Raw genomic sequence first — 25,260 nt, 5'->3', positions numbered from 1 at the left:
ATTATAGTCAATAAAACCCTGGGGCACAGGTGGAGTGTCGCCGAGTCTAGAGCAAGTGCGTTTGTGCCTCAGGCTCATGACAGAGGTTGAAGAGCCCAGGTCCTCCAAGGGTCAGGTCCCGCCAGCCGTCAAAGCCGGGCGGCAGTGGGGGTTCCTCCCCCCAAAACACAGACTCAACCCCCTTGGCGCCTGCGGGGGGCCTCGGGCCCCAGAACCTCCCGGCCTGGCTTGAACTCAGCACCTCCGTCTCCTCCCCAGGTTGACAGCAGAGGAAGCCTGCAGAAGCTGGTTCGCATCCGGAACCCCTGGGGAGAGGTGGAGTGGACGGGGAAGTGGAATGACAAGTGAGGACTGGGGGCCGGGGGCTCCCCACTGGGAGGCTCTGGGGAGACAGGGAGGGAGGCCCAGTGCACTGTGCTGAGGAAGACGCCCTGAGGGCACAGGCCGCATCATGTGGGGCCCATGGGGCGGGTGGCCCCCCTCAAACTCTCAACCAGCGCATTCCGGGCCATTGGGGCGCCTTTTACCAGTCCCGGGGCTCCTCCAATGCCCATCCCTTCCTGTCCTCACGGTGGATCCGCCCCTCGCTCAGAGTCACCCGCCTACTGGACCTTCAGGGAAAAAGCACACGCGACCCCCAGTCTCTCCTTCTAGTCCCAGGACCTAATCTTTGTGCCTAAGACCCAGGAATAGCCCCTCCGTTGAGTTCTGGGGCTTCCCGGTCAGCCCGCTATACCCGCGACTGTTTGGGGTAAAATCTCCCATGAGCCCCTTTCGTGGTCTCCCCCCTCCACCGCCCAGCACCCAGAGTTCTCCCGCCTCTTCCTTGCCCGCTGCCAGGCAGGGACCCCGGCCAGACCCCTCCATCTCTCTCTGACGGGCCGTGTTCGCTTTCCGGACTCTTCCCTGCCGCCACCTTCCAGGAGGACATGTCCTCTCGCCTTGCTCCCCTGCGCCTTAGCCCCGCGCGTGACCCTTGCCTCCCTCACCGGGCTGTGGGCCTCAGAGGCGGGAGTGCGTGGCCCTGGTCCCCGGCTTCGGGGAGCCTTGGGCAGAAGTCGGGGCCCCGCGTCAGTCCTAACGCCTCTCCCGTGGCTTGGTTTCCAGCTGCCCGAACTGGAACACCGTCGACCCAGAGGTGAGGGAAAGGCTGACCAGACGGCATGAAGACGGGGAATTCTGGTAAGGTTTGCGGAGGAGTCAGGGACAGAGGTGTCTGACCCCGTGACCGTTACTAGAAAATTAGTGAGATTTCCCCCACAGGGGCCTGGGATTCAGGTTTAGTTGTCGTTTTAAATACACTATAAGACCCGCAACAAAAACCTTCGCCAAACCTCTTCGGTCTGCCCACCTCTGGGGTGTACGCGCTGAGCAGCTTCCCAGGGAAGGCCGCGCGGGGCTCGGTCGTGTTCAGATCCCAAGAGGCGCAGGGAGAGGATGGGCGTCCGCCCCAGCCCGTTCGTGGAGGTTCATCCCCAGGCCTTCAGAAACGGGTTCCTTAGAGAGCGTGACGGACCCACGTGCGCGCGCGCGTGCGTGTGAGTGTGTGTGTCCCCACTCTGTGACCAGTGAGAGCCCGTACGCTGTCTCATGTCACACGCATGCTCAGGTTAGAGTCCTCAGCCTCAGAGAGGTCTCAGTCACTTGTTCGGAGTCGCCCAGCGAGACAGTGGCAGGACCCCGTGCCCCGAGGGGCCGTCTCCCACCCGCCCTGCCTGGGCCTTGGTCAAAGCTCATCCGTGCGCCCTGGTGTAACCGGGATGCCCATGTCTTGCTTTGCCAGGATGTCCTTCAGCGACTTCCTGAGGCACTATTCCCGCCTGGAGATCTGCAACCTGACCCCCGACACCCTCACCGCTGATACCTACAAGAAGTGGAAACTCACCAAGATGGACGGGAACTGGAGGCGGGGCTCCACCGCGGGAGGCTGCAGAAACTACCCGAGTAAGGCCCCCCAGAGGCCGAGGCGCCCTCGCCCTGCCCCGCGGAGCCCCACGCTGGCCTGGCAGCCCGGCGCAGGCACCCGCTGCCCGCTGGGGCCCTCCGCCTTCCTCCTCCCTGAGTCTCCATCTCTACACGCCTCTCTGTTTTCTCGTCCCCGTCCCTCCATGCCTGGGGGCTACTCTGTGCACCCCGAGCCCACGCCGCCGAGCTTAGCTCCCCCTGCAGGGGCCCCTTAGCCATCGGGCCTCTGCACATCCGGGCCCCAGTTGTTGCTCAGCAACCCTGTCACGCGCGGTTCACTCGGCACGTGATGACGCGGCCCTGCTCCGACGGGGCGAGCACGTCTCCTCTGGTCCCTCCTCTGCTGATTCCCCTGACTCCCCGGCCTAGTCCTCAGATGGCCTAGTCCTCCCTTACCCATCCCCCTGCAGAAACTGTCTAATCGCGAAGACGTCTGCCACTATGGAGCACACACTGGGTGCAAGGTTCCACTTAATCTCCACAGCAAACTTCTGAGGCAGGCGCTTTGTTATCATCTCCAGCTTTAAGAGGAGGGGGCTGAGGCTTGGCGAGGTGAAGCGACTTGCCCAGGGCCACACAGTTTACTGGGATTTGAACGCAGGCTGTCTGACAGTGTTTTAAGTACCATGGTGGCAGATCATGGTCACACGCTGATTCTGTTACAGATGAGGAAGCTGCAGCTCTAAGGGGCAGTTCCAATGGCCCTGGGAAGGCCCAGTGCCCCAGACAAAAATCTCTCCCCTACCCACTAGCTCAGAGATCACAGATTCTTTCTAAAGAGCCAGATAACAAAGACTTTTGGCTTTGGGGGCCCTCCAGTCTCTATGGCAACGACTCGACTCTGCCGCTGTAGTCTGAAGGCAGCCATACTTGAATGACGGGCATGGCCGTATTCCAAAAAACTTTAGAACAAAACCAGCCCATGGAGTCAGAGCCTGCCAAACCCCATGCTCAATGATGCCTTTCTTTCCACAATTAGAGTTTCATTCCATTAGGTAAGGGAAGCCGGTCAGCCTAATTATCCTTGACCGTGAATGAATCTCAAGTCCTTCCTTTAAATTGGACTTGGAAGTAGGGAGGGTAGGCCCGGGAGGACAAGGGACACAGAACGAGAGGCTGAGATCGTGCGCAGGACGTGCCCAGCCGCTGGGCTCACGGAGGGGGCAGCGGGAGCTTGTCCCCAAGTCTCAGCCAGGCCGCCGGCCCATCTCGGATCTCCGCATTAGAGCCAAGAGGGGTGCCGCGGCTCCAGCCCCCTGCTCCAGGGGGACAAAAACGGTCTCCCAGCTGAGCCAGCTGGAGGCAAGCGAGAGAGAGAAGGGCGGGAGGGTGTCTGCGTCAGGGCCCATGAGGCTGAGACACGCCCGGCTGTCTGTCCTCTCCTCACAGCGCACCGCGGCCGCTCCCACCCGAACGGCTGCCGTCCGGTCCCCGCAGGGTCTCCCACCATCCCCCTCACCTTCACCCCCTCCCCCCCAGAGACCAGAGCGGAGCCCCCCGCCCCTCCCCCACGCCACCTGCTCAGGGCCCCGGTGCCCCGGGTGACTGAGCCCAGCCCCTCTCCGGCCGCAGATACCTTCTGGATGAACCCTCAGTACCTGATCAAGCTGGAGGAGGAGGACGAGGACCAGGAGGACGGGGAGCGCGGCTGCACCTTCCTGGTGGGCCTCATCCAGAAGCACCGGCGGCGGCAGAGGAAGATGGGGGAGGACATGCACACCATCGGCTTCGGCATCTACGAGGTGCGTGGCGCGGGCGGCTCCCGCCACCCCCGTCTCGCCTCAGCCCCTGCAGGGAGAGCCAGGCCCAGAGGCAGAACCGGAGCTGGGACCCCGCACAGGGAGCCCGGCCAAGGAAAAGCAAAGCCCTGGGGACGGGAGGCCCCTGCCGCTGCTCAGTGTCACCGGGAGGTTCCGTGCCTGTGGCTGGGCCCCCACGGCCAGCTTCCTGGGGTCCGGTCCTTCCAAATGCCCTCGCGTCCCCCAGGCCTGGCACTCTGGTTGGCTCAACAATGTCCAAGAAACAGAGGTGGCCTGAGCTGAGCACAGAGCATACCAGACCCCGTGAGGACTCACTGCGAGGGCGGGAACTGAGCCCAGCAAGTCACCGGCCTGGGAGGCGGGGAGCTCAGGACAGGGAGCGACAGGTCTTCATGTCCCACTGGGGCTCCCCACAGACACGCTCATGTTAAAGAGAAGCCGGCTCAGCCACCTGTCCCCTCTGGGGCGGGGGTGGGCAGAATGACCCAACGTGCTGGGCCCCTGGATGCCCACCCCCCCTTGCAGCACAGACAGAGCCCGCCACCTTGAGTCTGCAGAGGGAGGACTTCAGCACAGCCGAATGGGGGTGCCCCTGGGCGTGACGGGGAGGACCCGGCGACGTGCTATGGCCGGCTCCCGAAAGCCAACGGTGCCGTCTCTGCCAGCCCCGCGTCACTGAGGCCACGCGGGAGGGGGAGCGTTTGCCCCGCGGAAGTTAGCAAATGCTAGAAACCAGGGCTCCCGCCCTCCCCCAAGAGCCGTTGCCCAGCCCGGCCCTCAGAGATGTCCAACGAGGTGTCGAGGAAAAGCCTGGGGAAGATCCTGAGGCCAGAGAGGGGAAGTGACCTGCCCAGGGAAACACAGGCCGGGTGTGGCCAACAGGATCCCACGCAGGTGGGCTTTGCTACGGCCAGCGGGGTGACCGTAGACAAGTCCCTTCCCGGCTCCGTGCCTCAGGTTTATGCTCTGTGAGTTGGGAATAGTGCTCAGGGCTCATCCACAGTCCTGCTCAGTCATAGGATTCTTTTTTTTTTAATGTGGGGGGGGGGCTTTGAGTTCCTTGGAAAGTAATCACCACATTGATTGGGTTAATATTGCTAAACCTACAGAGGAAAGGGAAAGCAAAGGAGATGACCACGGTGGTGGCATCTGTGCCCAGCTGTCCCAGGGCGGGGATTAAGCGCCTTCTCCTTTATCTTTTACAGGTTCCAGAGGAGGTACGTCTGGCATGTGTCGGCTCATCCCTGGGGCTCAAGCTCACCAACAAGTAAAAGGCTCAGGCTGCCAGCTCAGGGGTCTTGCGAAGTGTGAGCAGGGGCCGGGGGCCGGGAAGGACGAGTCCCCCGTGCCTCTGGGGCCCTGGTGAGGCGCAGGTCCCAGCCGCCGCTGATCCAAGCTCAGGGCAAGGGGTCTCGGGCCGTCCCCGGGGGCCTGCTGCCTCCCCCAGGCCCAGCAGAGCCCATGCGTGGCTTCGTTCTGGGGGGCCCACGTGTGGTCCTGGGGTTGCAGGAGGGTCTTCCCCCAGTCCTGGAGCACTCTCAAAACAAGGCGAACCCCGCAGACTGTGTTATAAGACGACGTGGCAGCATAGAATGGGGCCTGGACCCGGTCCCCAGCCCTGCCGTTCGCAGGCTGTGTGACCCTAGACGAGTCACAATCCTCGCTAGACTTGAGTTTCTCTCAGTAGACCCGGTCACCTCGCCGGACTGTTGTGGGTGAGGGTGGGCTGAGTTGCACGAGAGCCCTTAGCAGGCCAGCAGCAACCGGTCTGACGAGGTGCCCAGGAGGCGTGGGTCTTTGGCGGCCACGCGGGGCACCCTGACCCCCAGCGGTACACTTGTCATGGCCAGGCGGTGCCGTCGGCGGCAGGCGGGGCTCTGCAGGCGGAGCGGCTGTCTAGAAGCCGGGCCGCCTCGCACGCCCTGCTCCTGGCTTCGCTTTCATCAGCGGATCGAACACGCCGCCTGGAACCGAACCAGATTCCTGCCATCTGGACGCTACACGTCCCCGGGGGTCACTGCGAGGAGGGCTGGGGACCTCTGTGTGGGGACCCGGGGCACCTCTGCAGACGGAGCCGGCTCGGCGCGGGGCCCCCTGCCGCACGTGCCTCTGCGTTCCTCGGCAGCCAGCTGTCGTTCCGGTAGAAAGTTTGCTTTCCTTAGAAGATGTCGCAGACATCGTCGCCGTCGTCCCGTCCCCCCGAGTGAGGATGGCCTGGACGCGGAGCCCTCGCCTCTCCTCTCTCACGTCTCCCTGTTTGTCCATCAGTTGACGGGCCAGACCAACATCCACCTCAGCAAAAGCTTCTTCCTGACGCACAGAGCGAGGGAGCGGTCAGACACCTTCATCAACCTGCGGGAGGTGCTCAACCGCTTCAAGCTGCCCCCGGGGGAGTACGTCCTCGTGCCGTCCACCTTCGAGCCCAACAAGGACGGGGACTTCTGCATCCGGGTCTTTTCTGAGAAGAAGGCCGACTACCAGTAGGTCCCTCCCCCCCCTCCCCTCCTGGCCCATGCACAGCTCTTTACCGTCCGGACATCAGTTTCTTTTTCTGTGATACCTGCCCACTTCGAAGGGTTAGTGTGAGGATTTGCCATTGAGGGGCTTTCGTGTTACGCTCAGGTAAGCAAAGGAAACGGCGCTCAGGATATTTGGGATTAGAATGGGGTGGCTGTAGAGCAAACCGCAGAATCTGATTTCACTGAGTGATCAAGTCGTCTTCGTTCTAATGACTTATACGAACCCAGTCCCATCATCTGGAGGACGCTGAGAAGCCTCGACCCCTCAGCTCTCCTGCTTCCGGGGTGACCTCCCTACCCTGACAGCCCCCCGCCCCTCAAAGGTGTCTGTCTGACCTTCTTGTCCCAAGATATTGACACTGAGTCCAGCTGTCAGTACCGAGAGGCCGCCTATGGCTTCTGCGAGGCGTGGGCACTGTGGACGGGACTCGCAGTGGCCCGGCGTGAGGAAGACCCTCCTAAGCTTACGGCCCTCGCTGTGGGGCAGAAGGCCCATGCGTGCGCCTGGGGTAAACCCCCACTGTGCGCGCTCCCGCCGAAACACGCGGCCTCTGCCCGGCCAAAGCAGGTGCAGTGCACACCGCGTGGGGCTCCGTGTGACAGATTTACCGTGGCGCAGAGCATTTCCGATGGAACCGACAGCGGTTCCTCAGGGCCGGGGGTCCCGGGCCACAGTGCGGGGCGGGCCGCGCCAGCCGAGGACCGAACCCCGGCAAGCAGACGAACCCTCTGGCCCTCGAGCTGCTGGGGCTGTGACTCCCTATTCGCTGCCACACCGGGCGTGTGTGATCGCAGACGCCGTGGGACATGGAGGGGGCCCCGTGCCCGCCCCGCGCTGAGTGCCACGGCCGTGACTTCGCGACGCTTCCTTCCGACCCCGCGAACGTTCCGGTAACACGTGGCTTCCTTCTGTTTCCAGGGTGGTCGATGACGAAATCGAGGGCAACCCAGACGAGGTACTTGTAACCCCCTGAATTCCACCCCCTCTGCCCTGGGCCGCGCAGGGAGCAGAGGAGCGAAAAGCCATCCCGGGGGTTTAGGAGGCCGTGGGGACTCCACGAACACAGCTGGAGACTCGGGGCTCGGCCCTGCCCTGCGTCCGCTCCTGCCCCCGCCACAGGCCCTGGCCCCTGCGCGGGGCCTGGGCAGCGCCCTGCCCGCCGGGGCGGAGCGCGCCCGTGTGGCATCGGGTACTGTGGAGAAAAACGGGCCACCGGCGCCACACCGACTGGCGTGAGGTTCTCGTCACGTCCCTTTCTGGGCCTCGGCTTTCTCAATAAAACGGAAGTGCTGGGCGACCAGATTTCTGAGGTTCCCCAGAGTCCCGAGAGCTGTGACTCGGTGGTAAACCCTGAGGAGCGGCGAGGGACGCCATGCGGGAGTCCCCTCCCGGCTGGGCGCAGCCACAGCGAGTCCAGCGCTGGGGGAGGATCACAGCAGAGGGAGGGACTCTTCCCGCGGTCCCGGGGCCCGAGGGGCGCCCTCGTCCTTGACGTCCTTAGTCCTGTGCCTGCCCTGCGTCCTCACTGAGACACTGAGGTCCTCGCGGGCTGTGCTCGCCAGCCACGGTCACAGTCCTTCCGGAACATTCCAGCTAGTCGTAGGCTCGTGAATCCCCATTAGTGGAGATCGTAGCAGGCCCTTTTAGGTGTTAGAGAAGATACCTGTGTGAGAAATTCAAGCATAGCTCCTTCCCACATAGTTTATATTCTCTCCTGTGGGTTTTCACTAGGGAAAAAAAACATATTCTATTGATTCCTCACACCGTCCTTTGTGTCGGCCCCATAAGCTTAGGATTCAGGCCCGAGAGCCAGGACGAGCGGGGGCACTCCGAGGGGGCGGGGGGCTGCCCGCGGCTCTCTGCCTGGCCCTCGGCTTCTCACTCCCCCGCCTCCCCCTGCAGATTGATGTCAGCGAGGACGACATTGACGACGGCTTCCGGAGGCTGTTCGCCCAGCTGGCAGGGGAGGTGGGTGTCCCCCAGGGCCCCGCGCCACGCGCTCTGGCCGATGCGAAGGGAAACATGGTCTTCGTCCTCCGGGGGGCTTCAGCGGGAAGCGGGGGAGGAGACAAAGGGCACAGAAGCAGAGCGGATTTGCAGCCGTGACGGTTCCGCTCCGAGTCGTCGCCCGTCACCCGCGCCCTCCCCGGGCTCCGCCCGTCGTGGGGCCGGGCCTTAGGATCCTCAGCCTCGCCTGGGGCTCTTGCCTTTCTTTTTTCTGTTCGCCCCAACTGAGACACAGAACTCGGCCTCCTCTCCTTGATATCCGCAAAATCATTTGAGGAGGTTGGAAGGGTTTTAAATTTCAAGGGTGCACGAAGATTCCGACAGAGGATTAGACTCCCCGACAGAGGATTAGACTCCCAGTCTTAAAAAAGCCCCTCAGGCACTTAGGCCTCGGTCAGCTACAAGGGCTATTCAGCTTCTTTCTTTCCATAACTCCAAAAAAAGCCAATCCTGCCCTTAAACAAGGAGCTGCTCGCCCCCCCCCCCATTACACAATATACGGGAGCGGACAGACACCCCAGCTCCTGAGGCGCCTGGCGTGGGGGGCCCGGTGTGGGAGCCGGCCGGGCCTAACCGGCCGCCCAGGAGGCCGGACCGAGTGTCACAGGGTGAGGCGGGCTGGTGGGAGGACATGCGGGAGACGCCACGATCGCGGGCGGAGTGGAGCCCCGGCGCTCCGCATTCCGCACAGCAAGGCGCCTGCGAACGCACTCCACCCGGGACACGCCGCACGTGCAGACGCCCTGTGCAGGACAGGGGCCGCGGCAGTGGCACCCCAAGCGGGGCCTGGGGACGGCTCGGCAGCTCCCGGGGCTGGTCGGCCGTGCGGGCGCGTGTGACCCCAGCGCACCTCACACGGGGCTCTCTCTGGTCCCCTCCCCGCAGGACGCGGAGATCTCCGCCTTCGAGCTGCAGACCATCCTGAGGCGAGTGCTCGCCAAGCGTAAGTGTCCCCTCCTCGCAAAGCCCTCACCCCGCCCCGTGTCGGGGCCGCGGTGGCTGCGCCATGGCTCCCTCTGCTCCCACACGAATGCCACCGGCCACCACTGGCACCGCGGCCGCCGCAGCGCTGGATGACGGAGGTTCTGTGTGACGCGGCTTTGCAAAGAGCGGAGGCTCCCAGGGCCTGGAGGTCAGAGGTCACATCAGGCTTCCACTCCTCACTAGCTCTGTGATCTACGCCATGCCGTAGGAACTTCCCGACCCCGCTTCCTTATCTAGGCCAGGGATACGACCGCTTACCTCTCAGGAATGGCTGAGTCTCTTGAATGAGGGAAGATGTAGAAATGGCCTAGCACAGACCCTGCCACGCTCCAGAAACGGTGGCTACTGTGATGGGTCCGCCCAGGCAACGGGAGCCAGGAAGCATTCCCACGTCCCTGAGTTCCCTGGCGGTATTTAATATAAAATCTTTGACGGATTGATGGCATCTGTCAATAAGTAACCCTCGTGGAAAAAACAAGTGGACCATCCATCGTAAACTCACGCTGAGGGAATGGCGTCTCCAAGCCTCGTCTCCCGAGTGTGCTTAATTAAATGAGGCTCGGCGGACCAGCTCTTCGCCGGGAGAAACGTCCCTTCCTTTGAGGCGACAGGCCAGGCGCGTGACGCCAAGGCTCCATCCAGGACGGCGGCTCTGGGCCCAGGCCGTGGGGCTTCTACGAAGAGCAGACAAAGCCAGAGGGAGGCTTGGGGAGGGGCCAGCGAGCCGTGCTGCTCACAGCCTTCCAGCTTGGATCGTTTCTCCAGCAGATAACATCAGAGGGCTGATTGTTCACCTCCTGATGTTGATCACCAACAGGGCGAGGGACCCCCACACACACTTCCCCCCTCAAGTCATCACAAGAACTGTGCTGCCTTTGGTAAGGGAGCAAGCAGGCCGCTGAGCAGAGGTTTATGCAACAGCAGAAGTTCTGAGCCTGGATCAGGAACAAACATGCTTGTTGCCACGTGCCGAACCTCAGCCCTGTGGATCATTCTAGAAGTCTAGAAGGACTTCCAAGATGGCCTCTGGCCTAACGCTGTGAGATAAAAGTAAAACCTCCTCTTAGAGCCAAAAAAGCGCCCAGGGCCAGCCGGGTCTCCCGCCTTGGCACAGTGAACACCTGCACCTTGCAGGAACCATGGGTAACGGGGCCCTGCCCCCATGGCCGCCTAACAAGTGAGCCACAGGACCGGGCGGGTGGAGCGGCCAGGCACGGCCAGGCCGGTGCAGGGCTCCCGCCTCGGGCAGGCCCCGGTCCTCGCCCTCCCTCCTCCGAGCTGGTGGAGGGACAAGGAGACGGCGTTTGCCCTGAAGGCCGCCAGGCACAAGTGAGGTCACAGGGCCCTTCAGATGTGCGGCCATCATGAGCCCAGGGAGACTGAAGCCTCGTTGTTTCCCCACAGATGAGGGGGGCGGGGGGGGCGGTCCAGCGTCAGGGGGATGCAGCTGCTCCTTGGTGGGGGGGCGGGGGGGTCAGCGCTGCTTCCCCCACGCCTCTGAGCTCGGGGCCCTCCCCGCCTGCCTGCTGACTCCCGCCTTCTGTCCGAGAGCCCCACACAGCCTCACACCCGTCCCCGAGAAGGGCCTGGTGCCCAAAACGGCAGCTCTGGGACAAGTTAGGTTACAGCCTTGACAAGCGCGTGACAGAAAGGGCGGGCTCCTCGCAAGGACTGTGGGGGCCAGACTCACATTTGCGACAAGGGTTTCATACCATCATCTGCCAAGTGTCCCCTGGACAGGACTCGCCGAGCAGAGCACGGTGTCTCCAGGAAGCTCCCGGGTCCTGAGGTTTGTCACTCAGCTGGGGGCAGAGAGGGTCCGTAAATGCCAAGTCAGCTTCCTCCCCTCCCAGCCCCTCGCCTGGGTGAACTCACACGCCCGACGGCCACAGGTGACCTGGCACCTTGGGAGCGCGTGAAGACCCGGTCGCTTATGGTTCTTTCGTTTATTTTCAAAGCACGTACTAAAGCCCTGTTTGCCCATGGCGAATGCACAGAGAAGTTAGGCCAACGTAACTGTCCTCACGCTGTCCCCAAATGGCAGCCAGTAGCCTGATGATTTAAAATAATCTAAGCGGCTGCTGCACCGAAGGGGGCAGACACAGAACTCCTCCATCATCGTGGGAAATGCTGGATGGTGCTGCCCTGGAAGATTTTCCTGTCACACTCAATCTGTCTTCCAGGCCAAGACATCAAGTCAGATGGCTTCAGCATCGAGACCTGCAAAATCATGGTGGACATGCTAGACGTATCCTTTTAACGTGCCCCAGACAACAGGGGCCGGGGGAGTGTGACATTTCGCCCTGCGGATTCAAACGCACTGCACCCCCCCCCCCCGCCCCCGAAAGGCCGGCCAGGCCCCGCCTGCCGAGCAGAGCTTGGGCTGTGGTCAGCGCCGACCTTGAGCCACCCAGCATTCCTGGGGCCGGCGCAGGAAAAAGCTCACTGTCCTCGGCCCTAGTTTAAGCAGCAGCTCCTTCCTTTAGGAAAATACAGTTGACCCTTGAACGATGAGGGGGTTGGGGGGGGGGACCCCCAGTGCAGTCAAAATCCAAGTATAACCCCTGACTCACCCATACCTAGGCGATTAACAGGTATTTTGTATATGTTTTATATACTGTATTCTTACAATGAAGTAAGTTAGAGAAAAGAAAATGTTATTAAGAAGATCATAAGGGAGAGAAAACAGATTCACAGTGCTGTACGCATTTATTGGAAAACTCTGCAGATAAGTCGACCTGCACAGTTCAAACTTGCGTTGTTCAAGGGTCAACTGTATTCCCTGAACTGTGACATTGTGATGTGAATCGCTTTTCTCCTGATGTGTGGAAACCCCGCCCCCCGGTGTTCTCCTCCCCTTCCTCCAGCTCCTTCCCAGGCCGCCCGACCACAGGCCGAGGCACTCCTCCTCCGTCAGGTCCCTTTGCCCTTGTCCTGGCGCTGACTGAGCAGTGCTGGGCGGGGCAGGGCAGCCTAGCGTCTCGGGGGCTCACGGCCCCCACTGGGCAGCTCCCCTCACAAAGGGCCTCTTAGGACTGCGCCAGCTAACACTCCCCACGTCGGCAAGGGCGCAGCCCCTAGAAGCCACCTGAAGCCCCTGTACGGCACCCGACAGCTCCTTACTAGCAGGGTGTGGGGCCCCGATGGCGCCCCCAGACCAGGCGGCAAACAGGGGCGTGGGGGGCCAGCAGGGCTCTCTCCAGCCCTTCACCAACCCTTCGACGGAGGTCTGGCCAGGTGAAGGGAGGGCAGGGTCCTCTGCCGGACCCCGTGAACGTGCCGGGGGCACCAGGAGACCCAGCGGGGCGGACACACCGTGCCCCGACCCGGACTCGGGAGCATTCCTTAACCGAAGGCAGTCGGACGGCAGCGGCAAGCTGGGCCTGAAGGAGTTCTACGTTCTCTGGACGAAGATCCAAAAGTACCAGGTAAGAGCCCGGGCGGGCCCGGCGGCGGGGGCGGGGGCTGCGCCGTGCCGAGGGGATCGGCCTGTACCCACGGCGCCCCGAGCGAGCGAGGGCAGGGCCAGGCGCACGCCGGCAGGGCGGAACGAGACTGCAGGCCGCGTGGTCTGCTCCCGGCCTTCACCCCCCTGACCATCAGAGTGTCCTGAAAGGGCTGTGTAACCTCTCGTACTTGGGATTTCCGACAACAGCTCAGGTTTAAAAACACTTAGGCTCGTAGCATGGGCCCGTGGGGAGCTGGCTGGGTGAGCCGATGGGCAGATTTGCACCCAGCTCACAGAGGCGAGCGGCTGCCAGCTGCTAAAGGCAGAGACGTGACTGCTCCGAGCCCAAAGCCGGAGGCGCAGAGCTGGGCCAACTTCGTCCCCGCTCAGCGCCCAGCGCAGAGGGGACCTGCCACCTGCCTTGCTTTGGGTCGCGGTTCTCAAAACTATGTTACATGTTCCAGAAAATCTACCGGGAAATCGACGTGGACAGGTCTGGCACCATGAACTCCTACGAGATGCGGAAAGCGCTGGAAGAAGCAGGTGACGCCTCACGGCTGTGTCCGTCTATCCGTAATTCCCCAGGTCGTGACGCTCCCGTCACGCACAGTCCGGTTAAGCTGCGGCATAAGTCAGTGCCGGCTGGACACACACACCCCCTTTTCGTTCCCCCCGACTCATCGGTGAAGCAGGGCGCGGTCAGGCCGCTCTGCCCGCTCGGCCCCCGCGACGCTCGCCTTCCCTCCGCGCGGCCAGGGGGTCAAGCGGGCAAAGCCGGCGACTCCAGACTGCCCTCGGCTCCCCGTTTCAGCCGCGGCGCCGGTGAGGCAGGAGAGGGACATCCCTGCTCCACTCAGGGCAAGTCCCCGGCAGCGCGTGACCTCGATGAAAGGGACACAGCTTGGGGAGACCAGCAGAGTGGGAGACGGGTGTGCTTCGGGGGCAAACGTGACAAGACGAGGTTGTTCACTGTATTAGCTGGGACGTAATGCTGGGCAGAGACCCCAGGTTACTGGTTTAAACAAGATTCATCTTTTCCCAGCTCAAGCAGTTCCGGGCTGGGACGGTCCCGCTCACTGCCAGAGACCCGGGCTCCTTCCAGCGTAGTGTGTCACCAGCCCTTAGAGGGCTGTCCTCACCCACGGGACCTGGCATGGCTTGCCGCCGCCACCAACATGTTCTGGCCATGGGCTGACCGGAGGAGGAGGCTGCGACGGGCTCCTTGCCTTTAAGGGCAGATGCCACTCTGCTCACACATCCCTCCGCTAGAACTTAGTCCCGAGGCAGCAGACGGCTGCACGGGGTGCTGGGAAATGGCCCGTGAAAATTCTATGACTCTGGAAAAAGGGAGAATTAATATTCGTTTACCAGGCACGGTTTCTGCCACACACATCCAGGAAGAATCTAGTCTCCAAGACGATTCAGAGCTAAACGGACAGAAAAGGCAGCGTAGTTAACGGCCTGCAGCGGTGTGAGCGCGGACATAGGAAAGTTTTCTCCTTTAGTCTGTAAGGGGCAGGCAGGGCGAAGGGCGACAGTTTGGAAACACCGGCTTTGCTAAATAAACCCAGCCCCGGGAAGGCAGCCAAGGGACAAACGCGACTGTAACTGTAATTTAAATGGCCACATCGGCTCTGTAACCCGTGACCAGCGCCCCAGGGCACGGCCTCCCCCTGAGCGGTCGGTTCGCTTGTTCATTTAACTTCAGGTTTCAAGCTGCCCTGTGAACTCCACCAAGTCATCGTGGCTCGCTTTGCAGATGACCAGCTCATCATCGATTTTGATAATTTTGTTCGGTGTTTGGTTCGACTGGAAACGCTCTTCAGTAAGTGGACATTTGGGGAATGGCAGAAGGCCTGCCTTTCCCGTGGGCGAAATCACGGCAGCCGGAGGCATGTCTGTCCGGTCGAGAATGGGAATCCTTCTTTAATTTGGGGAAGGAGGGAAGAACTAATAATAGCTTGTGACGGTCAGTGACATCAGCTGCCAGACAGGGGAACGAGATAATGGGATCTCTGTCGCAGCTCGGTCACTCAGGACATCCCATGTCCTCCCTCCACAGGGATATTTAAGCAGCTGGACCCCGAGAACACTGGAACGATACAGCTCGACCTTATCTCTGTGAGTCAGCGGCTTACGCCGGCCCCCTCCCTCCCACGGGGACGGGGGGGAGAAGCTGCTACTTGGGTGACAGAGAACAACGGTTAATTGACCTGCTGTTTAAAACTTGGCTTTAAAACTCTTCTGGTCTGTCGGGGATAGGCCTGTAGACGGTCTAGGATCCCACAATGCACTGTAATTTGCAGTCATCTCTCATCTACCTATTGATTCTCGAGTCCAAGAAAACACACCTGGCCCCTGCTCCCATGAGCTGAGTGCAGCACGAGGTTAAACTACGAAGAGGGTGGCCGCAGGGTCCCTCTTGGGAACATGCACTGCTGAGTGGCGAGCACGGAAGAAGGTCCTTCTAGAAACCTGTGGATGAAATCAAGCGGGTTTGGGGGAAGGTCTGGCAGGCTTAGAACGGATCTACTTAAAATGCTTCCTGAGCAAATCGCTTTACTGCCTCCCCCTTCACAGTAAAACCAGCAACAGTCATTATATATATAATTATGATGCTCCCGCGTCTCGAACCCCAGCAGCGCCCACTTCTGAAATGTTCGTCCATCCAAATTAAGTCGGAATACCAGTTGCGCGCACACAGGAAAGCACAAAATGCTCTCTCGTCATCCCAGTGAGAGAAAGTTCTCTCAAGGCAAAGAAAGAAGCCCGCTGGGCTATACTCCCATTATCCCCTGGCTCCGGCCACCTTTCCTCCGTACTTGGGGGGAACTGAGCTTGGAGCAGCACAGGCTACAAAGGGCGGGACCAGGTGGCCAGCGACGGGCGGGAATGACCAAGTAAGTCCCCAGGTACCCGAGGGAAGCAAAGCGGTAAGAAAACAACTCTTTTTCCTGAATGTTGAACTCTAGAGGAAGCCAGCAACTAAACAGCTGTTTCACTCTTTTATGCATTTTAAGTACCTTTAGCCAACTGAAAATATATTTTAGCTGGTTACAAATAACATTAACTTGCAAGAAATAGCTCTAACTTGAAACTGCAGTCTAAAAGTAGAAGCAATACAATTATGACATTCGAGTGCCCAATGGGAAGTTCTGGAAGCTCTAGCCCCTTTATCATTCTTGCTGGAAATCTCCTCCCGCCAGTTCCCACCGGTCCCTGCTGACCACTGAGTCCCTCCTCCCCATCTCCTGAGAAACAGCCCCCGCCTCTCCCTCCTGTCCTGGTCCTCGCCTTTCGCGGGTCCCTAGGGACCCCCACACTCTAGTCTTTGCTCGGGGTGCGCAACTCTGCCAAAGCCCTGCTGCCCAGGCCCAGCCCGGGCGTCCATCTGAGTCCGATTTACAGTCCCCACATAAACTCCATAGGGAACCACAGTTGAAAATCACTAGTTTCAGGGGTGTGCACACCCCAAACTAAATTCTGATGCGGTAAGCCGAGTTTCACGCTTCAGGTATCTTAGTCAATCCTGTAATGCGATCCACGCCCACCAGATTCAAATAATAGCTCTTTACTAAACCTGTAAAAAACTAGACTAGAAATCAGGTAGAAGAAATGTGATTTAGCATACCAGTATCTTAATCCATGTTCAGCTTTTCTGGTACAACAGTCTTTTCAGAATAATCTACAGGTACTTAAATCGCTTTTAATTTTACAAATGGGTCACCGAACTGACTTGTTTTTGTTTTTTCCTTCCATAGTGGCTCTGTTTTTCAGTACTTTGAAGTGATAACTAATCTGCCCGAAGACTTCTTATGAAAGAAAATCAGCCACGGACTGAGCTTCCACAGAGAAACTTTTTATCTAGACTTTAATCACGGGAACATTTACGTAAACTGATGATTATAGTTGAAAATTATGATACCATTTGAGATAGAACTTTCAGATATCAAAGTAAAAAGATTTGCATATCATTATACTCAGTGCAAGTGAGTCGCTTAACCCCGGACGAGCTCAAAAGCTTTCATTCTGTAAATGGTACCCACTTTGTACTTTTTACACATGATCCTGTTTAGAGCAATATTAAATCAGGAAAAAAAAAATGCAGGGAGGTATTTTCACAGCTGGGCAAACATTCAGTCAATGTCAAAGGACACAAAGTCCTTGCTGGGAATATTGAAAGCAGCTTCAAGTTTAAAAACGCTGCTGTGGCATTTACGAAGCAGCAGCTCAGGGCTCACCATTCATTCCCCTTGAGTAGAACGGAAAACACGATGCCTCGTGAAGGAATCTTGTCGAGGCATCTGAAGAGGCCAGGTGAGCATCCACACCTCTGTCACTTGGGTTAACCGAGAGACAGGTTTTATGTAATACTGGCTGGGTGACAGTAAATCTGAAACTCAAGTCCCTGAGTACGTCTGGTCGTATACAGAAGGGGTTCTATTCATGGTCAGCTGTAGTGATACGCTGAAACCAGGCGTCCAGTTTGCGAACGACTCGTGACTAAGACAAAACGAGCTGTTTGCTACCTGCTTCAGAACATCTCGAAAGTCCAGGTCTGGTGTTTGTGCCCGGAGTCCGGGGGGGACCTGGCCTGGGAGCAGCCATGGAAACGGCACGGAGGTGTTCCTTGGCTTTACCTTCCGAAAATGCTAACGTTATAAAAATACTGCCTTGTTGCCTTACCTCCTACCGAACATACTGTTGAATAAAGCGTCCCCTAGGCAATCACACGTGCCCTGTGTCCTTCCTGGGGGGCCCCCCGTTGGCCCTTCCGAGCGCACCCATCGCAGCCTGTTTCCAGGGTGACAACTCAATTCCCAAACAAACAGGCATCTGATCTGTCATTTCAATGTGCAGCTCTAGAATTTTTGAAAAATCCAATTCAGGAGCTGTAATTGATCGTAAAGTAGGTGCAGCCCTCATTTCTGCTGCTTGGGGGTCTCTCTTAAGGAAGTACAGGCAAGTTCCCCGTGTGGCTTGCCACCTGAGCTTCACTTTGGTCGGCTCCTGCTGGTGTGGGAACAAGAGCGAACTGAGAAGGTACGCAGATCTGTCACTGGTCTGCTGTCGGTGATCCTGGACGAATCATAAACAATGGGAAAGACGTCATGACTTGAAATAGGTCAACGCCAGCCTAATCTTTCACGAAAAGATAGGAAGACGGGTTCCGCCAATGCAACTCGAATGTGTTTAGGTTCTTCCTGCTTGCTGCGTGGGGTCTGAGGGCCCCGGAGACCGTGAACGTGGCCTAGAGAACATGAAGATGAACGAACGAGACTGTCAATGAGAACATGCAGTGTGATTTTCTCCACTCAGCAGCACAGGGTTAGGAGAGAGTCAGGCCTTTGGAGGGACCCAGGCCTTTGGAGGGACCCAGGCTTGGAAGTGACCTGGGGACCAGACAGTTGAGGATGTGACTAAAGTGGCCGATCTACGGCAGCGTCTGGCCCTGGGAGGAAGGCTGCCCACACCTTCACCTCTGTGCCGGCTGCTCCTTCCTTCGTTTGTAGAGCTGACCGCGTTTGCCAACCTCACTTTTAAAAGTCTGTTTCAGTGACAGGATAAATATTTTTTTAAAAAACAGTATGTGCTTATCATAGCAAATTTAGGAAAGATTAGAAAAGGGGAAGGAATTACCAAGTATCCTGAATTCTCCCACGCAAGCCGTTGGTCAATGCTTGTTTTATAGGGGAGGCGGTAAATCCCCTCTACCTTCCACCCTAGGAGGAAGTCGCCCTAACCTCCAACCCCGCCCTGCCTCCTTCCCTCTGGGACACAGCCCTCCCCGAATCTGGCTCTGGATCGCTGCCTCAGGCCTAGCACTCAGCCTCCCTTTGCACAGCGTTTAAGCGCCTGGAAGCGCGCCCAACATGCTCCGATACATGTGACCACAGACACGACACACCCTCTTTAGCAGGCTCCGTTCTCTGGCTGCTTTACTCTCACTTGTTTTTCAAAAATCTAAAAACTTTGCTACCGTAAAGATGTGACTACAGCATTGATTACAACACACACGAGATGGAAAACAGCCATATGGTCAACGTCAGGCTGGATAAATTATATGATGGAATACTATGCAGGCATTAAAAATGTTTGATGCCATATCAAGCATATACCCAAATGTTAACAGTTGTCATTTTACCTCCTGCTTCGTAACGCGTCTCTGTACTGCTAAATGTTTCTATAAGGAGCTCTGATATAAAGATACTCTGATAATAAACAAGTAAAAAGCCAAAAAGGGAGAATGAAAACGAATAATGCTCAAAGTTTAGGCCTGGAGAAATAAAACTGAGCTGACTGTGCTTTCCCAGTTTTCAGCTTCCCTTCTCATACAACCGTGCAATTCTTTATAGTTTACCAAGTACCTCCACACGGTACTTGGCATGGTTGTCCTCAAGTATGTGATGTATGTAGAGGCGATGGTATTAAACTCGTTCATATTAGGAAAACAGGCTCAGTGGGGTGGAGTGTCCTGGGCAAGGTCAGGTGGCAGCTTAGTAAATACAGCAGCCCAGGACTAGAATCGACATGGTATTAGCTTCCCGTTGCTGTGGTAACAAATGAGCACAAACGTAGCTGCTTAAAAGACCCCCACGTTCTCACAGTTCTGTAAAAGTCCGACGCCTGTCTCACTGGGCTAACTCATTCATCCCTGGAGCCTCGAGGAGGCTCTGTGTCCAGGCCCACTCAGGTTGGCCAAATTCAGTTCCACGTGGCTGTAGGGCTGAGGAAGCCACGTTCTTGCTGGCTGTCAGCCAGGGGTTTTTCTCGGCTTCCACAGTCCCTAACTCATGGCCCCTTCATCTTCAAAGCCAGCAATGGCAGGGTGAGTCCTTCCCATACTTCAAATCTCGCTGACGTCCCCTTCTGCCTCATCTCTCCAGCTCCGAAGGGGTCCTGTGATTACCGGGTCAACCTGGATAATCTCCCACTTTTAAAGTCAGCTGATCAGTAAATTTAATTAAATCTGTAAAGTCCCCCATCGCAGTACCTAGATTAGTGTTTGACTGAATAACCAAGTGTCTTAAGTCGGGTCAGGCTGCTATGATAAAATTCCACAGGCCAGGTGGCTTAAACAACAGATGTTTATTTCTCGCAGTTCTGGAGGCTTGGAGGTCCAAGATCAAGGTGCAGCACATTCGCTGAGGAATCTCCTCCTGGCATGCAGACGGCAGCTGCTTGTACCCGCACGTGGAGGGCAGAGGGGGTCCTCCCCTAAGGACACTGATCCGCCCTCACGATCTCACTCACGTCAACCGAATCACCTCCCAAAGGCTCCACCTCCAAACACCAATACATGGGCTTCAACATATGGGTTTCAGGGGGACACAAACGTTCGGTCCTTAGCACCAGTTGACAGGAAGATGGAGGCAGGTGATCTTTAGAATTCTGTCTAACGCACACATCCTGTGACATTATTAGCTCGTGTTGTCACTATTTCTCCAGTACTCTGAAAGGCATGGTATGGTCAGTCTTTCACCGTCCTTTCCTGCTAGAAGCTATAAAAATATATAAGGAAAAGTGACCATTGTTTTTTTTCATTTCTACCTTCTATTAAATAAAATAGTTTCACTAAGCAAAATAGGTTCCAAAACAATTCGTGAACTTGGTAATTAATAAAAGAAACGTGGAAGCCTTTTCTACATTACGTTTCTATCCCATTAAGCAATAAACATAATTCTATAAAGATACATGAAATAAAATGAGCGCGATAAAACAGCCTATTCTACCACCCACGGTCTCTAAGCTCTTAAAAAAAGAAACGGAATTCTATGTCAAAGACCACCACAAAACTCATAAATTGCAAGACTCAGAGTTTTCTGTAAGCAAAGAAATATTTCTTAATCACACGGCTGGTAAAGACATTATTTTTCAGCTGGGTACGATATTGCGATGGCTGGTGAACCTTAAACAAGGCCGCTGATGACATCAGAAACTAAAACCAGTAAAAATCTTAGCGTCAAAAAGTTTAATTTTATTACAATTGTTTTTTAAGTCACCTATGATCTTGACAAATATTATGGGTAAGTCTATAACAAGTCTCTAATTTCCAAGATACAAAAGGCAATAAATATAGATTCAAATTCAGCCTAAAAACAAGATTCTAAACCTAATTACCTGTAGTGTAGCTTGGTTTCAATACTTCAAATACACGTGTAATTCTTAAAATGCTACGAGAACTCATATAACAAAGTTATTGCTCAATGACGACCAGCCAACGGTTCTTCGCTGATGACATCCAGGGGTTCGGCGCCTTCGAGCCTCCGTGCAGGTCCCAAGGGCCCATCAGACATGGCGCCATGATGGCTCTGGTCCTTTCCGGGGGGGAGGACGGGTACGAGGGCAGCTGCTGAAAAACTCCGACGGAGCGGGACATGAAGCTGACTTCCCAGCAGCCCAATAAATGGTCCGACTTCTTGTGGGAAACGGGATTGTCACTGAGCATCCTTCTGAGTGCCACCTGGAACCCAAGTGCCGTTAGGCTGGCTCACGCAGACGCTCCGTTCACAGTGCTGAATGCCCCCCAAATGCCCCCCAGGGACAGCGAGGACTTCAACCCTTCATTTTCTTCCAGAGCACATTCTTCATGGCTTTCAAGTTACATTGTCATTAAAATCCGTTGTGAAATTTGTGCCAAAAACAATCATATTACTTCTTAGGGATAACAGATTAATTCTTCATTAACTATACTTTCATAAAGTTTCAGGCCAAACTCCTTTGTCTTGGTTTAATTCTTGGGTATAGCTGCAAAAGAGTTCATGACATATTTATACATTGTACAAATGTGGGCAAGTATAACAAAATCTCAAGAAATATTGGGGGTGGCAAAGGCGAGAAACTAAACTAAAGAAAGGGCTCATTCCGTCATGTGACAGCACCCAGAACTGCCTGAGGACACGAAGACTCCTATTTAGCAATTCTCCTCAGCTATTCTGCAAGGACATTCAAAAGTCACAGGGTCCCTTAATGGTGGCAATACCATGGTGAATTGATATAAAAATCCACGACGGCTAAGCATGAGCGCAATCTACACAGCCTGCTGAACTGTAAATCAAGTCCAACACGAATACGACCTGCTGAAGGTGACTCGCAGCACACGCTGCAAGCTCCGGCGTGGGAGCTGCTACTCCAGACGACAGATCAGAGTCTCTCTTAACCTGATCACAACAGGCACAACGCTGTGTCGTGGGACTCGAGACTGTCAGGAACAAAACGCGACTAAAAGTCTGCAGACTTAAGGGAGGGTAAGTGGAGTGTTGTGTCCTAGGAATTTGTGTTTCCACTGCAAGTGCTGAAGAGAAGCGTGTGTGTGGAGGTCACAAGCTCTCTGGTCTCGAAGCCAAGAACAAGTCAGACTAATAATTCAACTGGCAAACTAAACGAAAGCCCTCCTCCCGCCTCCCCGCCTCCTTCTCCTCCTAGACAAAGGGGGAAAAAGGGTTTACTGAAAGAAGATAGAGTTAGACTTACAGCCAAAACTAGGAAACTAACTGGTGGATCAGTATTACACAAAGGATTACTTATCTGAGAAAAACTATTTAGCCAATACAATATTCTAGACTCATATATCTGAGTCTCTGACTAAAAATTTAACATTTATGCAATTTCCTTTAAAAAAACAAAAAAAAAAAAAAAAAAACAAAAAGTTGTGTAAAACAGGGGTCCCCAACCTCTGGGCCATGGACCAGTACCAGTCCGGGCTGCATAGCAGGTGAGTGGCAGGTGAGCGAGCGAAGCTTCATCTGCGTCTGCAGCTGCCCCCAGCACCAGCATCGCCGCCTCAGCTCCGCCTCAGAGCATCAGGCGGTAGGTTCTCATAAGAGCTCCAGTCAAAGGTTGGGGACCTCTGGTGTAGAGGCCACTTCTATCTAGAACAGATTTCCAAAGGACTAAGAATATTTAAACGTCAGACTGAGATGAAGATCTCCAGTCTGCTGATTTCCGCACTCGGGAACAAATCATTCTCCCCAGGTGTCAGTGACCCCGGGACCTCTCTGTTAGAAAATTAAAATAAGACTCAAATAAGCAACTGGTTCCAAGAGGCAGAGCTCTGCTCAGGTGGGAGAGTGCAGACGTACAACCGCTCATTTGCTGCTGGCGTTTGTCAGCGGCGCAACGTGGCTGCGCACAGACGTCGCGTTTCCCGGCGGCTCCACACACCGCAGAAGCAGACGCGCCTGCTCGCAAGAGAACCACCTCTCCGTTCCCACTGCCAGCTGGTGACCTGACAGCTTTTTCTAAAGGGCTCCATTCCTAATTTTTTTCACTTTCATTTCTCTCTACTAAATTACATTACGATCACATGAAGGGATGCTAAACCCTGAACGTGTGTTTCGTGATGAAGTTTGCTATCTGGAAGGCAGCAGTCAGGACGGTGAAGTCATCCATGCTGCGTGCGAGACAAACAACAATGGAGGAGGGAGAGTCAGGAGGAGGAGACGCTGGCCGGAGCCCAGCCAGCCAGGTCCCGACGCCGGGGTCATTTTAACCAACTCCACAGCAAGAGATGCCGAGGCGGCAGGGCACCCCGAGAGAACCCCGACTCGGGCCTCAAGGCCAGAGCAGAAGCTCCGTGCGCCCCAGACCCCGTCTGTCCAGCTGAAGAAAATACCAACAAAAACGCCTCCCATCTGCTGCACGTCAGACACCTGCGCGTTCCTCGCAGCAATCTCAGGAGGAAGTCCCCTCCGGCCTCCCCACGTCCCTCTACTGTCCTGGCCCAGATCCTAAGCCTGCCGGGACCGGAGCCAGGGCTCCTGACCGGTGCACGGTGCGTCCGGGCCCCGGGGCCCAGCCCCGCCCCAGTGCGCCCCCTTCCTCACCAGAGCAGCTTCTGCGAGCACCTGCACCTTCAAGCTTCTAGCTCAGCCCCGCGGTCATCCTCATCGTTTCTCCCCGTCGCCCATCGAGTGTGCGTGCGCCCTACGCACACGCAGCTGCACACGCAGCCGTGCGAGGGGATTCGGGGACCGTGGAGGCGCCCGCTGCACCGTGTCCCGTCTCCTCTTTGCTGCCTCTGTCCGAACACTCTGGCTGGCCCTTTCCCTGACGACATGCTACGGCAGTCCTCCCTCCGTACTAACGTGTTACTGGTTTACGTGCTACGTCCTTTTATTTTCTTGGTTTCTATGAAACTTAAAATCAATAGTAGAGAAAGAACAAAAAAATCTTGTTAGCGTCTCGTTCAAGCTCACTGCCAGATTTGCAGACCCTGATTTAAACAAATTTAAACTTTCGAATGTCACAAGCCCGATTCCTATCACATCATCCAGTTAGTGACCTTTTTATAAAAGCAGACGAGCCCCGTGCCCTCTATAAATGTGCTGTGGATCATGATCGAAATCATCGAAAACGTGGCTGTGAGTCTAAATCTAAAGGCTATCGCTATGCTTCGGTCCCACCGCGGCCCCTCGGACACACAGAAGACGCCACTGTGGCGGTGACTTACCCCCAGCAGGTTGCGGGGCACGTAACCCTCCTTCTCACTCAGCCGCGCCCACCACCACTCGACCTCGTCCTCGTCCTCCCTGCGGACGATCGTCATGCAGTCCCCCTCCTTCATGGGCAGCTCGTCGTCGTTCTGAGGTTCATAATCCCAAAGAGCGTAAATGACTCCTTTGTTCATTATGCCCATTTTCTCCTGAACTCCTGAAATCGGGATGGCGAGAGAAAGCACAGAATACGTTAACTCAGAGAATACCGCCCTCAAGAACTTTCCGCGGGACAAAACCGGAGGATGAGTGGGCACGCACTGCCACGTCGGAATGCACCACCTTGAACACTCACGACGGACAGGCGGGCCGGGGCGGAAGGCCCGTGGCGCAGAGGGCCCGTTAGCAGGTGCCGCAGCCCTAGAACAACAGCTCTGAAAGCTCACACACCTGGGCAGCTCTCGACACTGGTCTGACTCAGAATACAAAAGCTTCTGCAACCCAGGAATAAAAAAAGAGGGCTGCCTCGCCATGAATGAATGAATGAACAAATGAACGAACGAACATAAACAAATAAAGAGCTGCTCGAGTCCAGGGTGCGAAATACACCCGTCGGATCTCAGCCCGCTCCTAAGCGTAACGGCCGCGGGGCCGTGGAAACAGTACCTCGTCCCTCCCCCAGAGCGCAGGGCGGTAGGGCGGGGCTGCACCTACCACAGTGGGCTCTGTCAGCTTCCGACTGGGGAAAGACGGAAGAAAAAACCTGTGAAGCATGCTGGGATGCAGAAACATGGCCAAGTGTTTCAGACAGGATGTAAGTCTGTACGTAGCCCGCTCTAAGACAGTGAGAAGCTGAATTCTAAAAGATACTGAAATCCACAAACTGGAGAGGAAAAAAATCCTCGAAAGTCCACTTCTCGCCAGAGATGTTAACAGATTCGCAAAATAACTACTGCGGTAAGTGTCACCCGTCCCCACGACGCCTTCTGTCCCCTGGGGTGCGGGGCGCGGGGGACAGCAATGACCACAACGAGCGGCCGACGGAGCGGGCGAGGGGAGGGAAGGACGCAGCACTGCGGCCCTGGGCGGTTCACCTTTATTTTCACCTTTTTGTTTCTCGAAATGCCAGGAAAATATCTGC

General features: G+C 56.6%; 2 protein-coding genes across 3 annotated transcripts in view; one reads left to right on the top strand and one right to left on the bottom strand.

Moving 5' to 3' along the window:
- The window catches only part of CAPN2 (calpain 2), a 40,358-nt gene extending 22,946 nt beyond the window's left edge, over positions 1–17,412 (top strand). The window contains exons 7-21 of the mRNA XM_016122684.2: positions 259–344; positions 1,108–1,182; positions 1,784–1,944; positions 3,538–3,707; positions 4,931–4,942; positions 5,994–6,205; positions 7,164–7,200; positions 8,148–8,213; positions 9,138–9,195; positions 11,420–11,484; positions 12,596–12,664; positions 13,149–13,227; positions 14,393–14,509; positions 14,747–14,805; positions 16,446–17,412. Coding sequence (XP_015978170.2) covers positions 259–344; positions 1,108–1,182; positions 1,784–1,944; positions 3,538–3,707; positions 4,931–4,942; positions 5,994–6,205; positions 7,164–7,200; positions 8,148–8,213; positions 9,138–9,195; positions 11,420–11,484; positions 12,596–12,664; positions 13,149–13,227; positions 14,393–14,509; positions 14,747–14,805; positions 16,446–16,469 — 1,290 coding nt within the window. The 3' untranslated portion in view covers positions 16,470–17,412. The remainder of the gene's footprint in view (positions 1–258; positions 345–1,107; positions 1,183–1,783; positions 1,945–3,537; positions 3,708–4,930; positions 4,943–5,993; positions 6,206–7,163; positions 7,201–8,147; positions 8,214–9,137; positions 9,196–11,419; positions 11,485–12,595; positions 12,665–13,148; positions 13,228–14,392; positions 14,510–14,746; positions 14,806–16,445) is intronic.
- A 1,194-nt stretch (positions 17,413–18,606) lies between these two features.
- TP53BP2 (tumor protein p53 binding protein 2) overlaps positions 18,607–25,260 on the bottom strand; it is a 49,174-nt gene continuing 42,520 nt past the window's right edge. The window contains exons 16-18 of one of the 2 annotated variants that reach the window (XR_001594173.2): positions 24,137–24,336; positions 20,806–21,432; positions 18,607–20,186 (exon numbers count right to left, since the gene is read on the bottom strand). Coding sequence is in view for 1 of the 2 variants with exons in the window: in XM_036235419.1 (XP_036091312.1) it covers positions 21,391–21,432; positions 24,137–24,336 (242 nt within the window). In the remaining variant the exon portion in view is untranslated. Of the gene's footprint in view, positions 20,187–20,641; positions 21,433–24,136; positions 24,337–25,260 lie in introns of those variants that run through there. The other variant, XM_036235419.1, reaches the window with a different exon arrangement.

This window comes from Rousettus aegyptiacus, unplaced genomic scaffold (assembly GCF_014176215.1).
Source record: "Rousettus aegyptiacus isolate mRouAeg1 unplaced genomic scaffold, mRouAeg1.p scaffold_m13_p_18, whole genome shotgun sequence".
Classification (NCBI taxonomy): Eukaryota; Metazoa; Chordata; class Mammalia; order Chiroptera; family Pteropodidae; genus Rousettus; species Rousettus aegyptiacus.
This window is presented reverse-complemented; position numbering and strand designations above follow the sequence as displayed.